This window comes from Chrysemys picta, chromosome 11 (assembly GCF_011386835.1).
Source record: "Chrysemys picta bellii isolate R12L10 chromosome 11, ASM1138683v2, whole genome shotgun sequence".
Lineage (NCBI taxonomy): Eukaryota > Metazoa > Chordata > Testudines > Emydidae > Chrysemys > Chrysemys picta.
Genome location: NC_088801.1, coordinates 35,211,712 through 35,239,623, shown reverse-complemented (window position 1 = coordinate 35,239,623; position 27,912 = coordinate 35,211,712). Strand labels below are relative to the sequence as shown.

Genomic DNA, 27,912 nt, shown 5'->3' with positions numbered 1-27,912 from the left:
TTACAAGTTTCAAAATAATGTTTGTCATTATTATTCCGCACTCACTATTTCAGAGATGTTTACAGGCAGGAGAAAAACACACTGCAAAAATGTTTCAGTCCAGCAATACACACTGCTTGTTGCTTAAGACTATAGTGACCACACTTAGGTCAGATTATGGAGCTGAAAGGTAATGGGGACTGATGCTACTGTGTGCTTTGCTCCATGATTGAGGCATGATCCTTATCTTTGTCTTTAAAAGAATTCGTATCTTCTAAAGCTTGCCTAGTCTCAACTCAGTTATACAGTACTGTACTATTACTTTTTTAAAAGATCAGTTTGCAGCTGGGGAGGGTTGCTTAGAAGCTGCATTGAACTGTTCTAGTATGAGATACGAGTACAAGGTGAGGTCTCATATAAAATGTTAATCTTAATAGAAAAGAAGCTGAAAAAAAATCGTTTGGAGGACAGGAGGTGGACAAAAAAGAAAAGAACAAAATAGGAGAGGAGGAAGCAGATGTAGAAGGAAACACCATTAGAGAGAAAGTAAAAGATAGAAACAAAATACTAAGGATGTGGCAAAGACTCTTATGATCTTAGAAATCTGCTTTTTTTCTGAGACCCATGTATACTTTGCACAAAAAAAAAGTGTTACCCAAAGTGTCATAGAATCTGAAGGAAGAACCTTTTTCTGTGATGAGAAAGACCAACAATTTCTTTGCAGAATTGAAACTTTTAGTTCTATATTCCTCTGTATTTGTTGACTCTTTTCTCAACTGCTGAAATGGAAAATTCAGCCTCTTTTGAATGCTCTGATAATTATCTTGTATACGTTAGCAGCTGGTTATCATAACAGTTATCTGTCTCTCATAGAAATTTAACAGGCTTGCTCTTACTTCAGTGAAGACATACTGCCTCTTACTTTAAAAATATTTTGCACCTTCAATCGGAGGTACTCACCATGTTTGGCAAGCTTTAATGAATTAAGCCTGTAGATTAAGATTGTTTAATGAACATCGCTGTGAAGTTCGTAACTATTATCATCCTCTACTTACAGATGGGTAAACTGAAGCACAGAGAGGCGATGTTATTTTCCCAAGCGCACACAGGAAATCTGTGTAAGAGCCAGGATGAAGTCTATTCCAGTGTCTGATTCTTCTGGATTTACTCTTGGTTTACACTATTGTGAAAGACCATAAATCCCAAGGTCTCTGGATTGTTAGTTCAGAGCTTTGACCAAAAGACCACACTGCTTCCTACTGTCTTGTACTGAATTACTCACTACTTCCTAAAGCCCAGATAAGCCCTTCTGCTTACATAAGTGAAGGGGATGCTACCTAAATAGAACTCACCCTGAGTGCAGGGAAAGGGGAATAGTGCCTTTTCCTGGGTCTCTGCACAAGCCTCTCTCCTGGACTCCCATGTGGAAGGAGCTTCACAAGATGTTGGGTGTGGAACTGCAGAAGGAGGAAGATGGGGGGTTTCTGTGCAGATTTTCCACCCGGAATTAACATTACTTGAAGCAGTGTTAACTCCTCCAGAGTCCCCTCTGCAGTTACTACTAAGCAGGCAAACAGACACGAGGTCAGGGATATCATACGTTCTTTTGGAACCTTGCTGCTGGCAGGAGAGGGCCAGTGAATGAGTAGAGTCATCCATACAGGTCAGCTGCACATCCATGGAGTTGGGGCTCTCCTTAGATCATGCAGATGTACAACATTGAAAGGTTTCACCTTGAATCAACAACATTGCCCCCATGCTCCACTTCTCAGGAGTGACACTTCCCTGGAAATTCCATGAAGTGAATGTCTTGGGGTTTTCTGGCCATTCCAGAATCATCTGGTATTACTCTGTCATCAGTGAGGTATCAAAAAACTTTCATCAATGGTTTTCCTATTTTAATTCCTACATTGAAAATATATTATCTTCCAAATGCTTGTGTATAACTCTCTAAAACCTCAGGCTTGTCAGTCAGTCCTATACACTCTCTCTCCAGCAACACTTCACTTAGCTCCTTCCCTGACCATGTAGGCAAGGAAAGAACTACAATTTCACTTTCTTATCACTTTATGTACCAGGGCCCAAGTAGAGCAACTACATTCTCTCACGAGATGTACTATTTTATTGCCAAATAATAAAAGTAACTGTATATTGGAATTGCACTTATATTTGATAAGAACCAGGAGGCTGAGATTTCATTTCAACAGAGGGTGGTGACATGAGTCCTCAAAATATGCTACCTTTCTGAAAGTTTAAAGGTCAGTGGCATTGTGATTTGTTATTTCAAACCTATCATCTGATTGAAGAAGTACAATCATCATGGGAAAAGGTCAACATTATATTCTATTAATTAAATCTGAAAGTGTACTTTCCTTTCAGAAACACTAGCTAAATTGGCCAATTGTCTCATGTTATCCTAGACTACTGCAGGATCTAAACACCCCTTTAATGTCAGTTAATAATAACACCCTTGTTAATAATAGCACCTGGGTTTGGTTTTTCTTCCTGCCAGCAGACTGAGATTCAATTATTTTTCTTGCACTGTGATAGTATGGTGCTTGCTACACCCATTGTGAGCAAGTCAGATGTTTAACTACTTCATTTATTTATCATTATTTAACATTTATATTGTTTATACTCATTCACTTTCCCAAGAATTGGAGTGTATGGCTCTTTCCAGTCTATTGTACTTGGGAACAGCATCTATCAAAATCTGTGAAAACCACATTGTTATTAATAAATAGTGTTTTTCCAGGAATTTTGCTTCTATAGTTTTACTGTATCCTTAGTCTGGTTTTACTTTGATTTTTTTTCTTCCAGGGACTTGCATGAATTATGGGATACTTAGTAGATGTTCTCTAAACTAACCTGGCCTATTTTAGGAGAACAAAAGTAGCAATCCAATAACTATGTAAATATACCTAATAAATTACATGAAGCAGGTAGGAAAATGATATGACCTTATAGCAGGTGTTAGTCACATCCCCTGTAGGTTTTCATTTTACTATAGAGTTAAACAAAAGTTTTGCAAATTCAGGGTTTCATAAATTCCCAGAAACACACAGAAGCCTAATTTCTGAGGGACCAGTGCAACAGTATTTTAAGTTAAAGAAAATGGGACCATGTGCCTTTCCAAACCCACTCCAAAACAATGTTGAATACTATGGCCCAAAGGCTGCAATGAGCCCCACCTGGGCACAGGCACCTGGCCCCAGGAAGCTCATCGCAGGACCCGGCTCTCTATTATTATTTTTGTTGGGGTTAAATCTAGGAACCAATATCAAGATAAAGGCCCTCTTGTATAAGGTTTTTGCACACCCATAGAATGACACAGTCCCTGCTCTAGGGCTCTGATGCTTCGAAATGAGATGCAACTGTCGGCTTTAGCTCCTGTGAGCAGCACACCTGAACTCAATCAGATCTTGATTTCAAGAGGGCTCTGCACGGGCACATCCCTACACACTGGTCCAGATGCAGGAGCCGGGCTTAAAACGTTTTTTATTATAACTATTTGGAGATGCGCCAAACTTCCCAGAGTGGATCCCTGCACAGGGAGTATGGGGGCAGGCTATTTATTTTTACCTCTGAGGGAAATCCTCCAGGGGTGTGTGAAAGCGACACACCTTGACTCTGGTCTACTCTTCTGTCTGTCTAGTTCTCCCACCACTGTGTGCAGCTGCTGACCTTACCCTCTCTCCAGCTCTTGCTCAGGCTTGTATCTCCCAAATCTTCCCCTTGTGCTTGGGGGGGGGGGGGGGAAGGAGGGCGAGGATAGTGAAGCTCAGGGTACAGTAGCTCTGCTTTCCTCATGGGTGGGCTCAGCCCCTCTGCACGCTAGCCCTGAAAGACCTGGGTTCTACTCCTCCCATGGACTTCCTGTATGACCTCAGGCCAGTGCCTTAAAAAGCATTTCAAAACTTTTTAGGCACCCAAAGATGCAGCTAGGCATCTAGTGGGGTTTACAAAGCACCTAACCTTCTAGGAACTTCTGAAAATCCCACTAGGTGCCTAAATACCTTTGAAAATCTGGCCTTTAGTCAGTGTGTGCCTCAGTGCCCCATCTGTACAATGGGAATAACAGCACTGCTCTACCTCACTGAGGGGCTGTGAGGAGAAATAGATTAGACCTTGCGATGCAATCAGCTGCTACGGTGATGTGGCCACATAAGTACTACAGGTTGAGTGGGAACTTCTTTGTACCACTGCTATCCCTTCCCTGGGTTTTGGCCCCTTCTTTTCACCAAAACCCCCAAACCTCCCCCTTTTCTGAATGCAACCTTGGCTCAGAGGGCTTGGCTGTATTTCTTCCGAGTCCCCTGTGTTCTCTCTAAAACGCTCCCTCCCCCCTTTCTGTTTTTCAGGCTAAACTTCCAGAGTTTTAATTTAATCACCAGCCCTTTCTTATCTTAATCACCCTGCCTCTGTTTGTAAACAAAATACTGACTCCCTGCCCCAGGGCACATCTCCCCTGACCTCTAGCTGGGAGCTCACACATCTCCCGTACAAACGGGGGGGAGGGCTTCCACTCCACCCCCCAGCGAGTATGCAGCTCCCTGCCTCTCGGTGCCGCGGCTGCCTGCAGGATCTGGGCAGGGCAGCCAGTCAGCGCACGGGCTCCTTCGGGCAGCCGCAGACCGGCGTCCCAGCAGGACCATTGGCTGCTGCTCCTCTTTGAGCCTGGCTCGTCCGCGCCCCGCGATGGAGCAGCACGCCCGCCAGGAGCGCCAGCTGCCAAGCTCTGCTCACCAGGTACCGCGGGGAAGTTAGGGTCAGTCAGTGCTAGAAATTCAGTCCTCCCCCATTTCTTTGCACGGTGGAGGCAGGCAGTGCCGCGAGCTCAGCCTCCCGCAGACCAGAATTTGCGGGGAGTGTTTAAAGTTGCTCGCTCTTGGAGATGCAGAACTGGAGGGGTACGGGCGGTGTGTATGTACGTGTGGGGGCGAGGGGTATTACATGCAACGTGCTCATTCCCAACGCTTTGAAATCTTCCCAGTATTGCCTGGCCTGGGAGCTCCGTGTCTGACATCTAACTCTTTCCTTGGTGTGGCGAGAGGAAACGAACCCAAGCCTGCTCTTCACCCAGCTACATTTCACATTTAGCAAGTCCTTCACTTATTTGTTTAAAGGCACTTTTCTGCATTTACTTTGAACAAGCTTTAAGACACGACATAAGCTCTGCAAAACTTTCCAGAAAGTGTACGAGCTCAGGCACGATCTACTCCTTCACCTTTATGATTAAGGATTGGGAAAAGACTGTCAATGTCAATATTTAATTAGGCTTCACTAAACAGCTGTCTTAATGCAAATGATGCTAGGAGAGGTGATTAGAAAAATAAAATGGAAAGCGGGAAACGCTATAAAAATCGTTGCTAGCAACAGAACTGTTGGTAAATAGACTTTCAAAGTCTTCAGTGGGCAGTCACCAGAAATAACTGCTCCTGGTAATCTCTTTTCATCTCATGCTCCACATGAGCAATATAGAGAACGGGGAAAGATAAAACACAGCAACAGAAGTCAGGCGGCCTGAGATTTAATCCTGCTCCTCCCCCCACGCCGCAACACACACTTCTTTTGTCACCTGGAACAGTTCACAGGAGCTGTGGGTGCTCGATGCGTCTGAAGATCAGTCCCTGAGTCTTTGTTTTTCACATGAATATCAAAGGGGAGCAAGTTCATTAAAGTTTCTAACTCTGCTGGAGTGGTGGGCACTTTAGAAACATGTTTATGGAGAAGATGAACTCTGAGATCCTCATATGGAAGGTGCTATTATAGAACAAAGTATTATCATTGTTATTAGATAATTTGTGAAGAATCCCAAGACAAGAATAAGTTCCCATTTTATCCAACATGAAAATGCATGACATGTGGTAAACATGTGATCAGAATAAAGTAGGGTTATCAAGTGATTAAAAAAATAATCATGATTAATCACGCTGTTAAACAATAATAGAATACCATATATTTAAATATTTTGGATGTTTTCCACATTTTCAAATATATTGATTTCAGTTACAACACTGAATACAAAGTGTACAGTGCTTACTTCATATTTATTTTTGATTACAAATATTTGCACTGTAAAAAAGAAATATTTCAATTAATCTAATACAAGTACAGTAGTTCAGTCTCTTTATCATGAAAGTTGAACTTACAAATGTAGAATTCTGTATAAAAAATAACTGCATTCAAAAATAAAACAATGTAAAATTTTAGAGCCTACAAGTCCACTCAGTCCTACTTCTTGTTCAGCCAGTCACTTAGAGAAAAGTACCATGTGAATGCCTATTCTCACTTTCAGGTAGGGTGACCACATGTCCCATTATTATTGGGACCGTCCCGATATTAGGGGCTTTGTTTTATATAGGCAACTATTTTTTTGAAAAAAGAACAGGAGTACTTGTGGCACCTTAGCGACTAACAAATTTATTAGATCATAAGTTTTCGTGGATTACAGCCCACTTCTTCGGATGCATATAGAGTGGAATAAATATTGAGGAGATATATATAGAGAGCTGAGTTAACTGCCCTAGAATAAACTATTAATTTAATATACTACATCCTGCTGTATCTGACACAAATTGATAACCTTAAAGAATCAGATTTCTTGGACATATATCTCTTAACATGGGGTTTTACTCTCCCATGTGTACCAAATACAGTCTAGCATTCCACTGATTTCTGAGATGCTTTATTGATACTGTTGCCAAGACTGAAGGCCAGTTCCACAACAGTAAAAGTGTTTAAAAGGGTCACGTCCAGGCTAGACCACTCATTTCCACGAAGCTTGACTATAAGGATTTATATTTAATGGCTGCTTTACAGTCTGACAACAAAGTCAATTGTTCTAAAGACTAGGTAGAAAATTGTATTTTGCATATTAGGCAGCGATCCAGAAATGAGACAATAAAAGTAAGAATGAGTTTCTGACTTGTATAGTACAATTTTTTGAGTAAGCAAAAAATATTTCTGGTCAAAGAAATGGTAGATTGCAAAGAAATACACAAATACCTAATACGAAGGAGAGAGCCTAAATTGTTCCAGTCCAATGGAAGTGCTGATGATGTACACTGCTGTCATCAGCAGGCAACTCTGAAGAGTTCCATGTAGCCACTTAATTCTGTTGTGATGCTCTTACATGCTTGTCAGATGATGGCACTGCACAGATTCCTATGAAGTAAATCAATCTTTGGTTTATCAGTCATATTTAACTTTTTTTCCAGCGGTGTTGGCTACAGGCATCTGAGCTGAATTATTTTTTGTAGTGCCTCATGTGTAAGGCTAAGATTTAGTCATGGGCATTTTTAGTAAAAGTCATGGACAGGTCACGGCAATAAACAAAAATTCATGGCCCATGACCTGTCCATGACTTGTACTATATACCTCTGACTAAATATTTGGTTTTCTGGGGGGCTCCAGGGATACAGCTGCTGTTCTGGAGGGGGGCCTCTGAGGAGCCCGCTGGTCCTGGGGGTGGGGTGGGGGCTTGAGACTGCCATGCTGCTGCTGGCAGGGGGGGGTGGCCCGGGACCACTGCAACCATTGCTGGCTGGGACGGCCCAGGACCTGTCCATGACAGGTTGCACGGAGGCTGGTGCGGCTGGCCCCGGGGCCACCCAAGCTGCTCGGGCAACCCTGGGGTCAGTCGCATCTGCCGGCTGCGCAAGTCACAGAGGTCCCAGAAAATCATGGAATCCGTGACTTCTGTGACAGATTTGCAGCCTTACTCATGTATATATTTAGCAAGCTCCTACCTCTCTGAGATGGTGATTTCAGTATCATGGTGTGTACAAGCTAAATCATCATACTTTAATTCTGATTTGCCATTTTCTGCATTAAATTTATGTTCCTCCTTTTAATTACATATCACTGCATTTATTGACCTCCTGGTTGATGGGACTATATTTCCCTGACCAGTGTATTGCCTTTCTAAGAGAAGGGTGTGCTTAGAATAAGATGAACCTTTCTCCCTTCCCTACCCATCTAGAGGCTGAGAACATTATCTCTGTAAAACTACTAGCTACTGCAGTGAGAGTCTAAGCTTTGCCTTGAATTTGGGTCTTTCACATGGCAGTTTACTGGGGCAAGCCAATTTTATTAATATCAATTAGCTATTCACTGTGGTCTAAACCTTTGGCTGAGAAAGAAATTATTTGTTAGAAGCAGAAAAAAGTCAGCACTGGACCCTTGAGTCGGCACTTCCTCAGATTCTGGTATATTCTGATTTGAATTCTTGGAATTGAATCCATCCCTCTGATTTTGGTTCTCGGGCTGATCCAAAATCAGAAGTGACTTATTTTCTACTGCTTGGTCAGATGTGGCTGAAATCTTGGAAGAATACCTGATCGATCCCATGATATTTCATCCTTTGGGGCCAAAATCTCACTGAGAACAGCTCTTTGTTCATCATCCTCTGACGCTTATGTGAAGCTGATACCTAGTCAGAACAAAACAAGCTGCAGAAGATTGATAAAGGATACTTCTGTAACTTTTTAGTAAGACTCAAAACATGTCTGACATAATTGTTCTCCATTAGTCTAATATGTTTTTGTATAACACTAATATTCTCTTATTGGAATAGATAGAAACAGATGACAGAACAGCCTTGGTTTGTAAACCTAGGACTAAAGGAGGAAACAGTGATCTCCCATCAGCTGGTTTTAATGTTATCAACTCTATCATCGGATCGGGAATAATAGGTAATTACACTTTTCTTCACTTTAATCTAATCACCCTTTCATATATGTATAAATCTCCAGTTGTGTGAAAAACATGTTTTTCTCACATTACTTTACTGCTGTGACTATGGTATTATTATAATGTATTTGTATTGGGAGAACACTACATGTGCCAATTGAGATCAGAGGCCCCATTGTGTTGAATAACGTGCAACCTTGTTAGCAGACCCAGCAGAGAGATCAAGTACTGGTTGGACTTAAGACTGAACTACCCTTTGCCCTCAGAAATGATCCCTCTGAAGTAAGTCTGATGTACACATATAGGACAGTGCTGAGCAACTTTAAACTGTTTGCTCCTGTTTTGGGGATAAATAATAGACTTTTTTTTAACATACTGCTTCCTTTACAAGATCACCACAAATAAATAGCAAGTATTTTAAAAGGCTTTTCTCTAATCTTTTATTTGTTTCATTATTCACAGGATTGCCTTATTCAATGAAGGAAGCTGGTTTTCCATTAGGAGTATTGCTTTTAGTTGGTGTTGCCTATATCACAGGTACCATGAAAGCAGTTGCTCTATTAAAGTGAAAATGTAACTAATCTTGCAAAAATTAGCCTCAGTTGAACTTCATAATAACTAAATAAGAATGTCTGTGAATTAAAACTTTATATTAAAGGAAGAGGGGTTTTATTTATTTATTTATTTATTTATTTATTTTACTTACCTCATTAATCTTCTAAGCAGATTAGCAAGAGTGGAGAATTATGCTGTACAATATTTAAAGCTGCTTATTGTGGGAGATTCATTATGGGGGAAGTCTAGTTTCCTAGACTAGAGTATGATGTTAGTGCGAAATATAAATAAGGGTTATTCTTACAAATCACTTGTTTGTATTAAAAAGTTTTGATGCTATATAAGACCCTGATCCTCAAGTGAGTTGTACGCCATTTGTGTTCCAAATTCACAACATAGATTGAAACTAATAAGTTTTAACTAATACATTAAAAATAAGTTGTTATATGATAATTTCAACAAAAATTGACCTAAATTCCCTTAGGTTTCATTCATTAAAGGGCCAAATTGCAGAATCCCATGATAAGCATTTACTTACCTGAGTAAACCCCATTGGCTTCAATGGGACTCTTTTTGTAAGTTCTTCTCCATGTGAATAAGCCTTGTGACCAGCCTTTTTAACCTGATCCCCAAACATGCTGTTGCACATAAATTTAAGTGGGTAAAGGAATCTTTAAAATATTTAGGAATAAATATTGTGGAGAAACAAAAATCTTTTAAAGACAAATTACCCTCTAACATGGAATAAAATAATAAGAGTTGGAGGAATGGAACAAATACGCCTCTACCCCAAGATAACGTGGCCTGATATAAAATGAATTCAGATATAACGTGGTAAAGTAGCGCTCGGGGGGGAGGGCGGGGCTGAGCACTCTGGCGGATCAAAGCAAGTTCGATATAATGCGGTTTCACCTATAACGCAGTATGATTTTTTGGCTCCTGAGGACAGCGTTATATCAGGGTAGATGTGTATAAAATTTCTTGGATAGTAGGGTCGTCTAGGTGAAGATGGAGTTATTGTCCACCCAAAGTTTTTATTTTTGTTTCAGTTCATCCGTCTTGGTATCCTTGATATATCACTAAAAACATGGCAGGATGCACTACTAAAATTCATATGGAAACATAAAACACAAAGGATGAGTTCTAAAGTTCAGTATAAAACTACAAAATTGAATGGATTTGTTTTCCCTAATTTGGCTTATTATAATTATTCATCACAATTAAAAGATGCAATCAACTGGGTTAACAATAGACAATCCAAACACCAGGTAAACCTCAAACAAAACTGGAGCCCAAATATAACTATTCATAATAATTGCTGAATTAAACAGAAATTTAAGTCACCCCCAAAATATCACCCATTCATCCAGGCCACCTTAGAAGCTCTGGACAAATTTTTAAAATTCCTGTAGCAAAGGCTGGCTTCCTAGCTACTTTCATTAATAACCAGGTATTTATCCATAGGAAATATCAAAAGAACTATTTGTTGTAGGTAATTGAGACTACTCAATTCAGACACCTGTTCATGGGTCCTGATTTGAAATTATACCAGGAGACTGAATAGTATTCTCATGGTAAGGAAAAGACCTTGGAAAACTCTGTAACAGCAACATTTGATGACTCCCACCATAACAATATCATCTCAGAGGTCAATGGCCCAAAATTAGTAGTTTGAGGCCGAATCTTTTCCCTATTCCGCATCTTTGGCACCACTTAGGTTGTGCAAAGGGAGCAGAAACCTACCCACAATTCTCAGCTGGCAAAGCAGTGGCAGGCAGTTGAGAAGGCATAGGGGATGGAACTGATTTAGACTGAAGGTATGGCTCCATTTATAATCAAATACAAATAGTCACCCTTAATGGTCACAACTTAGAGATTCAAATGCCACAGGAAGGACACCACTGTTCTAGATGGAAGTGGGTTTTTTTTCATGAATAATTCCACAATTTTTGTTGCACGTTTGATAACGATAAAACATGCCAATATAATTCAGTAATGCAATTGCAGCTATCCCTTCCCCTACTGCCATGTGCTGCTCCTCCCCTCTGCCTGGGAGCTGCTCCCCAAGCCTCCTGCTTGCTGTGGGGGGGGAGGAAGGGGAGGGACTAATGTCAGGGTGTCCCCCTCCCCCCTGCTCCTGTACCCCGCTTACCCCTTCTTCTCCATATAGAGCAGGGAGGGGACACAGACGGAGAGAGACAGAGAGAGCCTGGGTCAGCAGCTGCTGTCTCAACTTCCTGATCCACTTAAAAAGACAATGTACTTAAGAGTGGGTCAGCTTATTTAAAGGGGCAGTGTGCATCTCTCTCTCTCTCCTACACACAAGGTGTGTGTCTATCTCTGTCTGCTATGCTGTCTCCCCTCCCCTCCATTCATGCTTCCTTGTAGAGTGAGAGGCTACATTAAGAACAATGTGTTAACCCTTGAGGGCTCAGCTAAGAGCTAGTTCATCATTTAGCACAGGGGTTCTCAAACTGGGGGTCAGGACCCCTCAGGGGGTCATGAGGTTATTACATGGGGGGTTGCGAGCTGTCAGCCTCCACCCTAAACCCTGCTTTGCCTCCAGCATTTATAATGGTGTTAAATATATAAAAAAGTATTTTTAATTTATATGGGGGGGGGGGGTCGCACTCAGAGGCTTGCTATGTGAAAGGGGTCACCAGTAAAAAAGTTTGAGAACCACTGATTTAGCAATAAGGCATTTCCTGGGAAATATCTCACCCTCTTCCACCCTCTAACTCCACCACCTCAACCAAGCTTCACAATCATCGTAACTGTGAACAGTATTAAATTGTTTAAAACGTATATTGTGTGTGTGTGTGTATATTTGTGTAACCCTTCTGCCCATCTAAGTTGGCAGCAACAAGGGCCAGGTTCTGTATCTAGGGGTTCCGTTTCAATAACGCAATGCAAAACTGGCTCGAGCCCCCATCCAGTGACCTGGGACAATTACATACCACCCCCTGGGTGCCTCTAAGAGGCAATACTTCCCCTCTCGCAAGCACGGAGTCTGAGTGTAACAGAAAATGTTTAATAACATGAGGTAAACGACATCAGCATTAAATTGGAAAAAACACCACAAACAGGATTCATAACACAAACCATGAGCAAAAAACCCACCCCAGCAAATTGGGCTGTGTCCTTTCCCTTTGGTTCTTGAATCCAGCAACCCAAAAATCACCCAGAGTCCCCAGAGTCCAACACCCCCAAAGTCTCTTGGGTCCAGCAACCACCCAAAGTCTCAAAAGTCCAACAGACCCCAAAGTCTCTGTCCCTGGTCAGTGCAGCCCCACAGTAAAAGGGGGGGGCACGCAGGGTGTTAAGGGGCACCTCACATGATCCGAGGCCGGCTGGCCGTCTCTGCGTGGGGTTCCGCCACAGCCTTCACCACGAGCCAATCCACTTCCTGCTGTCCCACAAGCTGCTCCGCTCCACTCACCGACCTGTGAGCCGCTCCAGCCGTCCCCGCAAACAGCTCCGCTCGCTGTTCCTTGGGCCGCTCCAACCGGCCCCGAAAGGCTCCGCGCCACTCGCTGCTCCTCCAGTTGTCCCCACAAATTGCTCTGCCAGCTGCTTAGCAATATAGCTTCAGGCTCCCCCACTAGTTAACACAGCACTCAGTGATCTCAGCTCTTAGTAACTTTAGCTCTTTTGTGATTTCAGCTCTTAGCAATTTCAGCTCATAATAGGGGAGCCCCAGTGCTAGTGCACCATTGGCCCAAAGTGAATTCAGCTCAGCAGCCTGTAACTAGACTCCTAATGGAATCAAAGTTAGCTCTGACATTCAACAGTGGAGAGAGGAGGTAGTGCAATTGGTGTTTCAAACCCTCAGAGGGGGGCCCATACCATCAGGTACAAATACCTGTCCCCATCTTCTCTCAATTCACTGGGTTTTGTAACCCATGCCCCTTGTCAAGCAAGTGCTACTTAGGTAATGATACAGTTAATGTGGTGGGAACTATACTTCTGAATTTATTGATTTCTAATGTTGCTTAAAATCCGCTATAAAGTATTTTAATATAGTCTTGTGCATTTAATGTCCTTGTTTTAAAATGATATGATTGGTAAATGTATTATCACTAAACATAGTTAATTGTTTTTTTTAATTGTTTTCCATGGCTTTTTTTTTATTTTAATTACTAAGAACAATTCTGCACTGTTAGACTAAATAACCTAGCAGTGTAGTTCTTTTCCATCTCTAAGTTCTATGATTCTAATATCCATTGCTATAATTTTGTACATTTATTGTACAGGGCAGCTCAGAATACAGCGTGATTAGTGTTGTGCATCCCTGAATATCTGCAAGGCTGCTGTCTGCTACCAATTATAATGGATGTGTGTATATTTTATGTGAATTCCATAAGCTTAAGGGAATCTCTCTGGATTCTGTGTCCTTATTAACATGTTATACAAATTCCCTATTTAATCATTGTGAATAATTCATAAAGGATATGTAAAACTTTACTGAATTATGCACTTACCAGTTGATGTTTTATAACTATACTAAGCAGTGTTTCAAACAATCCCTGCAGTTTTAGCGTCTGCCAGGAGATGATAAATACTGATGCTGTTCACTGAAAGGAACTATGGCTACTAGAGCATATTGCACATAGACAACAGGCAGATTGAAACCTGAATAGAAATGGGATGGCAAGGCAAGGCAGAACTACCTGGCAAAACTTATCAGCACTAGGGCAGTAACTTCTGCATTGTAGCTAGTCCTCACCAGGACATCTCAGCATAGCCAATCAGTGGTGCTGGAACTAGGGGTGCTGCCTCACCCCCTGTCTTGAAGTAGTAATAACAAACACCAAATACATGGTTTTCATCAGCAACTCCCCCACTATAAAAGTTGTTCCAGCAGTAGCCAACTGTTAGTGTTAGTTCAAGTTATGCTTTGGTACAGGTGCCAAAGTATACTTCAGAAATGGTTGAGGTTTGGTCTGGAAGTAATTCTATCAGTGTTCTCAATTCTTTCCTGAAGTGGTATTGTCTTGGATAAGAGCATAATTCATTTTCATGTGCATTCAATCCCTGGTCTCGCCGATAAAATAAATCTTCGTGTATAAACATTATTTGTGTCTAGTAAAATGAATAAATATAAAAGACAAAACATAAATATATAAATTAAGTTAAAAGGAAAGGGGAATTAAAAACAGGTCATTCTTACACACACCCCAAAGCCCCCAAACTAAAGCGCAACCCATCAACCAGCAATGGATTAAAATAATCCAGAGCTCTAGCCACACCCACACATGGAGTTCCGTGTTTCTCCACTCTTCAAGATAATGGTGGCATATGCCACCTGCATAAAAGCCCTTTGGAATGGTGGGGGAAACCTGGTGCCAGTCTTCAGCTGTGTTGGGGGTTCTCTCCTGCTTGACCTGCATTCTTTGGGCAGGCTAGAGAGCAGAGGAAATCTAGTCTGCTGCTGCTGTTACTTTTCAGGGGATCTAGGACTTTACTCCTCTATGAGCCCACCAGTCCTTCTCTTCAGGTGGGCTGCGGTCTGTCCACCAGGACGGAGACCTCAGCCCTCACAGAGATGGCAAGAGAGTCCTCCCCTACAGGCTAGCACAGCAGAAAGTCTTGTGGGAGGAGGCTTCTCCTGCCACCTCTTCTGCCCCATTCTAGAGAACACCCTGGGAGACTTTTATCTCACCCCTATAGAGAGATATGTGCAGGAGGGGGATATTATAAAGTCCTTTACTTCATAGGTGTATGTTGGCAAGGCCCCTCCCCACATACGGCCCAATGCTCTAGGAAAGGGTTGAAAGCCAGACAAGTAGCAGCCATCCTGAGAAGATGGAGGCCCTGGTCCACGTGACATAGTAGAGGGATGGGGGTCCCTTTTTTCCTGCCCATCAAATGAACAGTGGTGGTAGGAGTGGCAGCTGAGTTTCTTCACGGCTGCCAGAACAGGAAGATCTGCAGTGGTGGGCTGGGGAGGAGGGAGACCCCAACATGCCAGATGGGTAGTTGCAGCTGCCACTGAAAGGATCAGATATCTTGCATCTGTTAGTGATTGGGAAAGAGCAACAGCTTAGCGGGGAAAGCTTGAGGACCCTGGCATAGATAGTTTTAGAAATGGTTCATATTGTTTGTATTTAGTAACATTTTTTTTTTTTTTTTTTGTTAATCGCTATATCAATTATATAATGAGAGAAATGCCCTTTTAAAAAAATATGGTGGGGGCACTTGTAGGGGCCTGTAAGCAGTATGTACTGCTGTGTTAGGAAAGAAGCACATTATTTGGGGTTGCTACTTGTAATGCTTTGCTACTGGATAGTTTTTTGATCCTGGGCCCTCTGGTCCTAAAAGCATGAGTCTGTACTGCCCGGGCTAAAAGACCTTGCTCTGTTAGCCAGGCTTGTAGCAGGCTCACCAACTTCTATATGTGATATAACCACTACTAGAGGGGGAGAAAGCACCACCCTGAGTGGGGGTGGGTTACACACTCCCTGGACAGGGAAGCTCGTGCTCCATGTGGAAACCCTGAGATCCATGGGGTCCCAGACACAATTCTCTTTGGATTCTCAGGGATCTCTGACAGTCGGGATGCCACAACTATAGGCCTGCAAATCCCTCTCTTTCCAGAGGATGATAGCTGGGAATAAGCACTCACTGAACCATAGTGTTTTCCTTTCCCTTCCCCTTCCTGTTCACTATAGTTGCTTCAGTTAATGATTGCTTTCTTTGCTTTTTTTTTTAATACTTTGCAAACTATTTCTTCAGAACAGACGTAGAAAAATTAAAGTCTCAAATATTATTTTTATATTATTTTAACAGATTATTCCATTATATTACTGATTAAAGGAGGAAACCTCTCTGGTACAAACAGCTACCAAGAACTGGTCAATAAATCGTATGGTTTTATAGGATACCTAATTCTCTCAATACTACAGTTTTTATATCCATTTATTGGTAAGATCACTATAAAGTTATATATTGTAAACTTATAATTAACTATCCTTTTTGAATTACCAGAGGGAGACACTGCTGAAGTTAAAAATACTTAGAAATGGACTCATGAAAAGAGTTAGTTTGTATTTGATTATTTTGGCAAGGAAAATGGAAATATTGCCTATCCTTAGGCAATTTTTTTCATGACTCTCACGAAAAACCCAAGAAAACAAATCCTTTTAATAAACAACATCTTTATAGACCAACAAAAAGCTTCAGAGTTTGTCTTGTAATATTTGCTTATTTGAAATAAGAAAACTTGCTAGTGTGTATATAATCAGGTTATCATATACATTCTAAAGAGTGAAATCCTGACTCTATTGAAGTCACTGGCCACACTTCCATTGACTTCAATAGGGCCAGGACTTCACCCTAGTTATACTTGAACCTTGTGCTTTCAAGAGCCAGTGATAGGTCTGGGTGAGCTGGAAAGAACACATATGTGAGACTACTGCTTCAATATATAGTTCTTTTATCAATTTCTTTTTTTTAAATGTAAAAATCTGTTCTGTTGACCATGGCCAAGATTTTTCCAAAGTGAGTAGTAATTTCAGGTGCTTCGATTTTTGGGTGTTCCACATGAGGTACATTAAAGGGGCCTGAAATCCACAGAGTGGGTGATCAGCCCTTTCTGGAAATCAGGCCCCTTTAAGGTGTCAGATTGGGCATTCAAATATAGAGGAACCCAGAATCACAAGTTACTTTGGCCCATAATCTTTCTGTATGGAAAATAATAGTTGCTTTATCAGAGAAAATAGAGGAGGATAATAAAGATCACGGACCTAACCTGCAAAGACTCAGTAACTTAAGCACATGTCTATCATGAGCCATTCCATTGGGTCCAACAGAACTGTCACAGTAGTAAAGTTAAGTATATGCATTAGTGTTTGTAGGATTTGTGTGTATATAAATGAATGGAGATAGGGTAATAAAGACCACATGTGTATTTTTTTTCACACATGTGTGTATTTTTTCTAGTTCAGAAGTGTGTGTGTGTGTGTGTGTGTGTGTGTGTGTGTGTGTGTAAATTTGGACCCTAATCCTTCAGTTCTTATTCAGGTTCCTAATGAAGTCAATGGAAGCCTAAATGAGGAGCCCTGTATTTTAGCTTCCTCTTTGCATTATCGTTTTTAGTCCCTCTGCCATTATACTGGATAGAGTTCAGTGACTCTGAACTAGTGCTAGGGAACCTTTAACTTACTGCCCCTATCTGACTCTCACTTATCTAGACACACATCACTACATAGTGTATAGCAACTGCCATTTAAAATGTACGTCTGTGTAAGAACTACCTGAAGTAATCTTGGTATCTTCTTATCTTTAAATCTAAGACACTGTGGAACTGCATCATTACAGATGGACAAATGTTCAGTTTTAGTGGCACCCACTGTGTCTCGTAAAATCGACTACTGTTCTTGAACAAGTATAGACAATAGCTGATTTTACAAGTTACAGTATGTGGCAATACAGCCCCATGCATTTGACATCCCATGGGATTAGCTATAAAGATAAAACAAGAACTGTTGAATGCACATAATTTGTTTTTTCTAATAGAAACTAGAAGTTGAAAGTGGTCTGACTGTCCATGAATCACTGCTGAAAGCAGAGGCAATTATAAAAGCCTTTTTTCCCTTTTGAAGTAAGTGTCCTTGGGCACAAAATTCAGCTGTCTTGCTCATCTGACTGGGTCCCTTTCAAGTTCTCAAGTCTATTACTTAATGCGCCCAGTTTTGCTTTTATAACTCTTGATTTAACTTTTAAAACAAACGTGAAGGAGATCTGTGAAGAGCAGCTAAATGCAACAGGGAGATCAGAAAACCAGCCAAAAAAAGAGGCAGGCAGGATGTGGGGCAAGGGTTTCAGCTGAATGCAATCTAAAAGTCTGCATTGTTTGAGCCTTTATATCCTATCTGATGTGTATTAAAGCAATCTTTCTTTTTTAAAGCCATGATTAGTTACAACATAATAACAGGAGACACTTTGACTAAAGTTTTTCAAACAATTCCTGGAGGTAAGTGTTTATATATAATTTTTGGGGGTGAGATTAACTAGGTAGAGTGTCAGTCTAAAGCAGTTGCGGTCCACAATGTGTTACCTGGGCTGCAGGGGCCAGATGGCAGGGCAGCAGCAGCCCCGACCCCAACCCCGAACCCCCGCTGCACGGGGCCAGGCAGCTGCCTGCCCTGGACCCCTGCCGGGCGGGGCCCTCTGGGAGCCCCGGACCTCGTGGGGCCGGCCAACTGCCCACCTGCCCTGGACCACCGCCATGTGGGGAGCCCCAGACCCCTGACCCTGTGGGATCCTGGTCCCTTGCCGTGCGTGACAGGCTGGCAGACTTGACCCACTGCGCTGGGTGATGGGGCAGCCTGGACCGCGCTGCACCGGGCAGTTGGGAACCCAGACCCCACCACATAGGCCCCCTTTAGCACACATAGCTGTGTGCTAATTGAGCCACATGCGGCTGCGGGTTGAGAACCACTGGTCTAAAGTAAATATGGCCCCTATTTCCTCTATGAATCCCCTATTGTACAGTCTCCTAATAATCTAAAAGAACCTTATTTATATATTTGTAATGTTTACATGCGCTTCTCCTGCACTCTACAGCCTCAGTCCTACTACCTGATGGTAGTAGATTCCTGTGCCAGGTCATATGTTTACAGGGCCATGGCTTAAGCCTGTGCAGTGCATATCCTGCACTCCAGTATTAATGGTATCAGCTATGATAATCATCCAGAACTGTTGTTGATCTGTTGATCAATTCATAGATTCATAGATTCTAGGACTGGAAGGGACCTCAAGAGGTCATCGAGTCCAGTCCCCTGCCCGCATGGCAGGACCAAATACTGTCTAGACCATCCCTGATAGACATTTATCTAACCTACTCTTAAATATCTCCAGAGATGGAGATTCCAATTTGCATACAATGTTAGATTGTATGCAAATTGTTTCTTTAATGTCTGTTTAAACAGTAACATTTCTATATAGCTGACCATGTATTACAAATGTACCACTTAGGACATTCTCTAAAATGATAAATCCAAAATGTCATGGCCCTGTTAAAAGTTTTTTTTTAAATAAAATATCCTCTGATACACAGGAAAAAAATCAGACTTCCCAGCATGAGTGTTAAAACAATACCAACCTATTCAACTAAGCAAACTACCAATAATAAAACCAGGGTTCACTTTGAGCTCCACATCAAATTCTGTCCGCTGCCATATGCAAGTGCAGACTGAATGGGCCAAGACACACTCTTGGGTTTGTTCTTGACTGATGGATTACCCAGCTGAAACTTTGATGCTGCTTCAGACCTCGCTTTGGAGGGCTAGATTTTTCTGTTGTAGGCTATATATGTGCAGGTAGGATGGGATTTTCAAAACCACTGAGCTTTGGCCTAACTGGGTTCTACTGAAGTCAATGGTAAAACTCTACTGATTTCAGTGGGAGTAGTTAGGCCAACACTGAGCACTTTCAAAAATCCCACCCATGACAGATGTTTATAATATATCTACACACGTAGGGTCAGAATTTCATAGTTAGGTGCATATGTTGGCATGTGCTTATCTTATTCTCACAAAATCCCTATGAGCATGCACTGGGCAGGTGTATCTGTCCTAAGGTCAGGTAATGCCTAACCTTGACATCTGTGGGAGTTTGCTTGATTTCAGTTTGAGGCACGGTCTAAGGTACATTGCTACTAGAGTTTCAAATGTAACTTATCTGTTCCTCACATCCATTTCTTAGAGAAATCTAAATATATAATTTTTTCCTTTATGTTTTAGTTGGTCCAGATAACTTACTTACTTACCGCCAAGTCATTATTCTATGTATTACTATCATCTTTACCCTGCCTATGTCTCTCTATCGTGACATAGCAAAACTGGCAAAGGTAAATCATAATGCCAATGACTATCTTGATTCAATTATATCAAATCATTGTTTTAAATGCAGCTTATTATATTGCTAGAGAATGTCCAGTTACACTTCCAACAGTTTTTTTACAGCACAGTAAAGCACTTGATAGGCTAAAATCTTCCTTTGCAAAACATATCTCTATTCTGTTCTCCCTTCTGTCGTGTATTCCCAGTTGTTTTCATTGGGATTTCATGGCATGTTTCACTGCCCATTTAAGTCATTGGGAGACTTTCCATTAACTTAATGGATGTTGAACTTTCAGTGCATGTTAGGAGAGTAGAATACATTTGAAGAGTCCTATTGTGTGACTCAGACAAGTGAATTTAACATTATGACTGAATAGTCCTGGTGCTGATGGACTTGTTCTGAAGTCCTAAATGCAACAGAATACAAGCCAATAACATCATGTTAGCTGAGAGATTAAATTATTACTGCCCTCCTAAAGAAACCACACATCAAATTTAGGGCCTGATGGGGCAGTACCTTACTTCCCAACTACTTACATTAATTTCAGTGGGAATACTTATGCTGCAAGGTACTATACAACACGGGGAAAGAGATCACAATCTGGTCCTTAATGAATATAAAGGGATTTATCACAGTTACATGTTAAACATTTTGAACAAGCACTTTAAATTCATGATAACTTGATTGAATGAAAATGAAATATACTTACAGCAAGTGTTGAAATGATGGAATTATTAGCAGTATAAAACAATTCAACATTCTGTAATTTTATTAAATTTTCATTTTCTATAAAAGAAGACCTAAATAGTTTAATGAGCAAATATTCCCCTCTTAGCATGAATAAAATCTCATTTATTGTAAATATCATCTTTGTTGCTTGGATTGCTTGCAAATATTGCTAATTTCTAAAAGTATTAAAAACAAATTCTAGTTCTTCTTTTAATGTGGAACTTTCAACAAAATGAACTTTCTTCATTGTGCTCTGAAACCTGAAAGATTTAATTGTTGAATTTTTGATCATTTTCTTCACAGGCATGGATTGCTTATATTGAAATTAATTTTAATTTGTAATGAAAAAGTAGAACATTTTGGTGGCTTGCCTAGAGTATTAATCAGCTCCTCTTCTTACTAAGGCCACTCAACTGACTGAAGTAAGGTGAATTTGGTGATATGCATTTAGCTCTAAGACCAATGCTGCCAAACTGCAACCCTTTTTATGCCCAGGGGCGACCACAATCTGGTTTGCAGCTACTTGATCTTACATCATCATCTCCCCCTAAGAATGTAGCTCAAATCTTTTGTATAATGATGACAGCGGGGAAGCAATAGCAGCCAATAGCCAATCAGGACAAATTTTTACTCCAGTTATTCAGTCTCATCTCTGCAGGTAGACACTTGTGTCCATGCTTATCAGAATGCAAAACTGAGGCCTATGTGTATTAAATGTCTTTACAATTGCATACTTTATAACACCTTATGCTTAAAACATTTATAGATGTCTCATGTGTCCTAAAAGATATAAAGCCAAATTCAGACCTGCCCTAAGCAGATGCAACTTCACTGACTTCCATGAAGTTGTACTTGCTTACATCTGGGTAGAATCTGTCCGATGTTTCATAATTTCAGATCATGTTGTGTTATACAACCACTCAGATACAGGAAAACATTGCTGTTCACAGGAAGAGACTAGCCAGCCTGCATTCTCAGAATACAAGGGCAGAGAGCCATATTTGCTGCTACACAAACAGCTGTTGATGAAAATAAATAAATAACAATCCTGTACCTACATAATTACGTTTGCCATTTACTCATAAAATAGCTACAGTGGGTCTGATTTTTCAGAGCTGCTGAGCACTCACAATTCTAAATGAAATAACCAAAGATGCTCAGCATTTCTGCAGACAAGACTCTTTGTAGTAGCAGTGGACTAAAGGCTCAATTGGTCATAAAGCAGTTAAAAGACAATGACAGCAAATAAAACATGGAAATCTTGGAATGCTTTTTTAAAAACAAAGACCTGCTTCTCTGGAAAGGCAGACACTTAAAAAAATTAGCTTTGCTATTAATTTAACTTTTGGAAGAAAGAAGAAAGTTTTCAAATAGAATAATACATTGCTAAAACTACTGAAATTCTGACCAGCGAACTGATAAAACATTTGAATTGTAATTTGCAGGTATCTTTTATTTCTCTGATTTTAACAACTGTAATCCTGATCATCGTGATGATAAGGGCAGCTACCCTTAGCCCACTGGTGTAAGTATTTTTTATTACTTCTGGCTGCCACAGAGTGAATTTTATAAATCAAATGTACTTTATCTATTGTGATTATATTGCATTTGTATGTGTAGAAGTAAAACACCCGGTCTTGTCTCTTGTAAGGATTGGAAATAACATACATTTTACTCATAGCAAAATTAAAAGTTGTTTTAAACCTGCTGTTCAGTTCTATTGAGATTAGAATTTATGATATAGGGAAAAGGAAGGGATGCCGCTACATATGTGGTGTTTTAAATTCTTCTGTAGTTTACTCAGATTATGGCTGAAATCTCATCCCTAACTCATCTATATTGTGCAGCTGTCTCCTGGGATTAGAACATTTTACACATGGCATGCAAGATCATCCACTATTGCAGCAGGTTCCATAGACAAAAAGCTAGATCGTGCCTGGTTCAAGCAGAGGCATTCCTTTTCGTGCATCTCCTGAGCAAGGGACCATTTACAGTAGCAGTTGTGTGCTTGGAAGAACATAGGAACTGCTTCCATTTAGCATCTGGGTGTGTGAATTACTCCAAAGGGGAAAGGATTGCCATATCCATGCTCTGCCCTAGCACTAGTCTAGGTAGCAAGCCAACTGTACAAAGAATGCTCAGTGGGCACTCCCTCTGCATGGTGGAGTGTTGGCAGAGAAATCATGGCTCCTAAGACACAGTTGTTCCCAGAATTCCTCCTGGAATGGTGCATGAGTGCAAAAGTAAGCCAGTGCCTTAATGGCCCAATCTGGTTCAAAGTAGTATGGATTGAGGATGGTGTTTCAGTCTTAAAATTCTGCATTCTTGCTCATATTTGTGCGTACCCTTAATGCTGCTTTGCATGTTTTCTGGGTTAATATGTAGTGGTTTAAAATTATTAGATTAAATCTACTTTATCATAAGGATGTGTTGCTTGTAAATACTGTCTCAGATATTTTATTTCTTCTCATTCTCTCCTTCGAAGACAGTACTTTCAGAAATGATGATTCTGAGAGTAGATGTCCTTGAAATGTCATGTCTAACTGTTTTTCACATAGGGGACAGTCAAGTTGGAACTGATGTTAAATTAAATTAATGTAATTAATATTGACATTTCACTGTTCATTAAAACAATTATTTCAAATTCCAGAACTGGAAAACAAGTAGGGGAAAACAAAAAAAGGCTGAACTATACAGTAAATTAAAAACACCATGACATCATTCTCAGCTGAATGAGCAGGCAGAAATTGCAGTCCAGCACTCTACTGCACTTCGAGTAATACTTGGCATTGCAGTGTTCCGGATGGTTCACTGCATGCATTTGTTGTGGTAATCATTTTTGTAATTCTGCTACAGTAAGGTTTTTGTGGATCTAATGTTCCTCCTCCATAAACCCAAACATTTGCTTTATCCATTGTTTTAATGAATGGTGTCCTCAGTTGTATGTGAAATTCCCGTAGTAAGGAAAACAGCCTTTATTTGAACATATAATTAATTTTTTATCCATTGGATTTGTTTATGCAGTATTTTCAGTGTTTGTATATGAAGTAGCTTCTTACACCATAGAGCTGTTAGCATAACCGTTTGAACATTGCTTCACATAACCATTTATTTGTCTTGTTTGATCACTGACTGATAATTAAGCCAATCATAGGGCATATTTTTTTAGTATTGGCACATAGCTAGAATGGCAGTCTTGTTTCTGAAAATGTGACAAACGTACATGTGCATGATCCATAAAAGATGATCCATTCAGCACTGTGTGTGTTTTTCCTTGTTTTGTTTCAGTGGAATGATCTGGTAAGCTGTGGTTTCTTATAGAGCTTGTTAAATGCATATTTGAAAGAGAGATTTCTAACTCCCCTGTCAAAAATGAAGTAATATATAATGGCTACTGATGATGACCTTGTTACTATGGTAACACCATCATAATAGGGTATTGTAAAACATGGGGCATTGTTCAGGGTTTTTTTTTAATTAAAAAAACAATGATGATTTTTTAAAAAGTGATTTTGGTATTTTATGGTAGATTATTTTAGGCTTCTTTGAGACACCTTTTTTTTTAACACTTTCAAAATCTAATCTAATAAAGAGACTAACTTTTCTAGAAGCTCCATAAACCTTTTTCTGGTATCTATTTCTAGTTGTATATTTAGAATGAGACATATTTTCATTGTGTAAACCTTCTCATTTTTAGTTAGTATTCTCTCCTCTTAATGAGAAAATGAGACAATAGCAATACAAATGTAAGTTAACTAATGTGTGTCCCATCTTTTTATTATAACAAATGAACCAAGTAAATAATGAATAGTCTTATTGGCTTTAGTGGAACTACATGTATAAGGCCTACTCTGTGTGTATAAGAGTTTGCAAAATTAGGCCTGTGAGGACTGACCCTAAGCCTGGAAGGAATCAAAATCTCAAAATTATTTATTCTGGAGGGAAACAAGGGAGACTAGTTTGCTCCCATATTACCTTGCACAAAACCAAAATATGGTGCTTGCCAATGGTACATGTCTTTGTAGGAGAGCGTGCTGCCATTGCCTGAAGCCATTGGCCTGTGTTGGTCCACCTGATTGGCTGGACTTATTTTATGGGTTGACCCTAACATTAGGTTACAGTATACCATGGAGCTCTTTCTTTTCTCCAGTGCACAGCTGTTGAGTACATCTCCCTGTTGCCTTCCCCTGCATGCTCTTTCAAAGTGGTGCTTGGCAGTATTATGTGCCAGTAGGTGAATTAGTGTTAGTGGTGCAGTGTTCCAGCATCCTTCCTGGAGACACTGCCTTCTTTAATAGCCCAACAGGGTCCCATCTCGGTACCCTTGGTTAGTGTTCTTTCAGCAGCTCTCGCCAAGGCTCAGTCTTGAATCAGACCAGCAGGGCCCATCATGATACCCTTGCCTGGTCTGGCTAAGTTCTGGGCTCAGTCCCCTGGGGTCAACTTGTCTGCAGTGACCTGTCCAAGGTCCTGCTGCTCTTCCAGCCAGACACCCAGTCCTCCCTCTTCAAGCTCCAAGCAGCTACTTACTGCTCTGCTGCTGCTGCTTCCTTTTATGTGGCCTTTCTGGCCCCTGATTGGCTGCTCCCCTGCAGCCACTCTAGGCTGCCTGGAGGACGTCGACGCTGCTCTTTTTTGGGGTGGGCAGAGGCACGGCTGTAAGACCTCTAGCAGAGGGCCTTCGGACTAGTCCACCCCATCACATGCAGGTTTTAATTTCCTTCTTATAAGAGTGCTGTGACTTCCCTGATTTTTTATGCATAGCTTTTGCAATGGTGCTAGTGCCGGGTTTATTATAGTACAAGATCTCAAACTTCACGCCATTAATTGATGGGTGTGTGATCCAAACAGATCATCTAGGTCAATGGTGGGCAACCTGTGGCCTGCGGGCCACATATGGCCCATCAGGGTAATCAGATGGCGGGCCACCAGACAGTTTGTTTACATTTGCACAGCCACCTATAGCTCCCAGTGGCCATGGCTCACCATTCCCGGCCAATGGGAGCTGTGTGAAGCGGCGGCCATCATGTCCCTGTGGCCCACGCTGTTTCCCGCAGCTCCCATTGGCTGGGAACAGTGAACCGTGGCTACTGGGAGCTGCGGGCGGCTGTGCAAATATAAACAAACTGTCTGGCGGCCCGCCAGCAGATTACCCTGATGGGCTGCGTGCAGCCCGTGGGCCGCAGGTTGCCCACCACTGATCTAGGTATTTACTATGTGGATGGGGCCATATATCCCCATTTTACAGTCGGGGACCTGAGGCAGAAGCTACATTAAATGATATGCCCAAAGCCATAGAGAATGTGTCTGGCTGAGCTGCGAATTGAACCCAGGTCTCTTGAGTCCCATTTCAATATCCCACCTGCTAAAGGGGCGGGGGGGGGGGGGGGGTTAAAGGGAATAGTCTTTCTGTCTTGCAACATTTAAGAGATGGGGCACATGTTTCTCTTTGCAGAATGGATATCAAATCATCCACCACTTGGACAGATGGGTATCAGTCCAAGGTTGGGAAGAATAAGTGTCTTTCTGAGTGAGAAGGGGTGGTGATACCGGTATGGTCCTAGCAGTTTATCAGTACAACAGGTCTTGATTCACATAGAAATGAACTAGAAGCCAGTACAAGGAATGAGAGAATTCCACCTTTCCAAGCTACTAGCATAACTAGACTTTGGGTTTACAGAGGTTTATTAGATTCAAGTTAAATAAACTTGTGGCTTTTAAAAAAAATCAACCATCTTCAACAAATATTGCATTTGTGTCCTCATTTGAGCTTGCCTTCACCAGATTAGATATTGAATGTCTTATTCTTGGTTTTAAAGCAGCAGCTATGGAATGCAGTCTTCCTTCCTTGTCTTGTGACAATTCGGTGCAGCCTCCTTCACCACCAGTGTCTTTGGATGGATGCTTGGGCTTCTGAATTCTGTTTGGCTCTTAGAGGGTTTTCTATTCCCTTTGCCTTTAAAGAGGGGACTGTGAAAGTAAGCCAGATCTCCCTAATATATCTTGGGGGACCCAAAATATATTGTTAACTTAGTCTGACATTTTTTCTTTTAAATACTTTTTGTATTCCTATAAGCTTGTCGTGTATTTTTTCTTTATTGTTGATGTAACTGAGAAAATTTAAAAGTCTCACTGGTTAGCCTAAGCTTTAAATTGTCTATTCAGGTGTCCCTAGGGTCCAGTCAAAGTGTGCCAAGAGGCAGACCTAAAGTAAACCTTTTTGACACACTTATTTAATTTGAAATGCAATTTTCTTGTATTCTCCTGGGAGGTTCTTCTGGGAGGCCTGTAGTAATTTGGCATTGTTCAATACCAAACCATGCTTTAATGTTAATGTTCAGTTAATCTAAAAACTAAGGTATCTGCTTTTTTGGGTGGGTGAGGGAGTGGGACTGGGGAGAAATTATTATATTTTGTTTTGGAAGGCTTCAGAAATAATTGATATTTGCATCAGGATATTTTTTGGTTTGACTTTTTTTCCCTTACAGGCATAAGTAGAATCAAGGCATTATATATTTTTTTCAGTTTTGCGTTCATTGCATGTCACCCATATAAATAAATAATCACTGCAGTCTGAAGCTGATAGTGTAGCTGTTAAGAACATCCAGTGTGCAGCCTACAGTTTTTGCCCTCATTACATTTGAGAGGTTGTGGAGTAAAAAAAGACTGTTTCTCCCTCATTTTACTTCCACCTGCTTATACCGGGTTAATTTTTTAACACATTCAAAAACAACAATGGGTTAGGATTATCTCATCTTCAGAATGTAACAGTCTTCAAACACATTCATATTGCATAAAGCTATTTCATGTCTTAAGGATGAAATTATGAATATACATTGATAGAAAAGGGATAATAGGTAATGCCATTTATAAAGACAGAGCATTTTAACTTTTTTTGGTGTTGATTTTGAAAGAATACCATTATGTCAGTGCCTGCATAATAAATAAATCATCACAAAAATTTTGAGAGCAACCTCTAAAGATTGCACATAAGTGTAGCTGTAAGAGAATTATGCATCTGGCAGCTGATCACAGTAATGAAACACCAAGTGTTCAAGAAAACAACATGAAAGTAGGAATATGATGCTCTCTTGCTCCTTAATAATCATG

The 27,912-nt window shown here is 40.8% G+C and overlaps 1 protein-coding gene across 2 annotated transcripts in view; it reads left to right on the top strand.

Moving 5' to 3' along the window:
- Positions 1–4,458: 4,458 nt before the first annotated feature.
- SLC38A11 (solute carrier family 38 member 11) overlaps positions 4,459–27,912 on the top strand; it is a 44,586-nt gene continuing 21,132 nt past the window's right edge. Inside the window, exons 1-7 of one of the 2 annotated variants that reach the window (XM_024114810.3) lie at positions 4,459–4,728; positions 8,558–8,675; positions 9,136–9,210; positions 16,018–16,152; positions 18,137–18,202; positions 19,974–20,080; positions 22,248–22,327. In XM_024114810.3, the coding sequence (XP_023970578.1) occupies positions 4,678–4,728; positions 8,558–8,675; positions 9,136–9,210; positions 16,018–16,152; positions 18,137–18,202; positions 19,974–20,080; positions 22,248–22,327 (632 nt within the window). In that variant the 5' untranslated portion in view covers positions 4,459–4,677. The remainder of the gene's footprint in view (positions 4,729–8,557; positions 8,676–9,135; positions 9,211–16,017; positions 16,153–18,136; positions 18,203–19,973; positions 20,081–22,247; positions 22,328–27,912) is intronic. The other variant, XM_042860780.2, reaches the window with a different exon arrangement.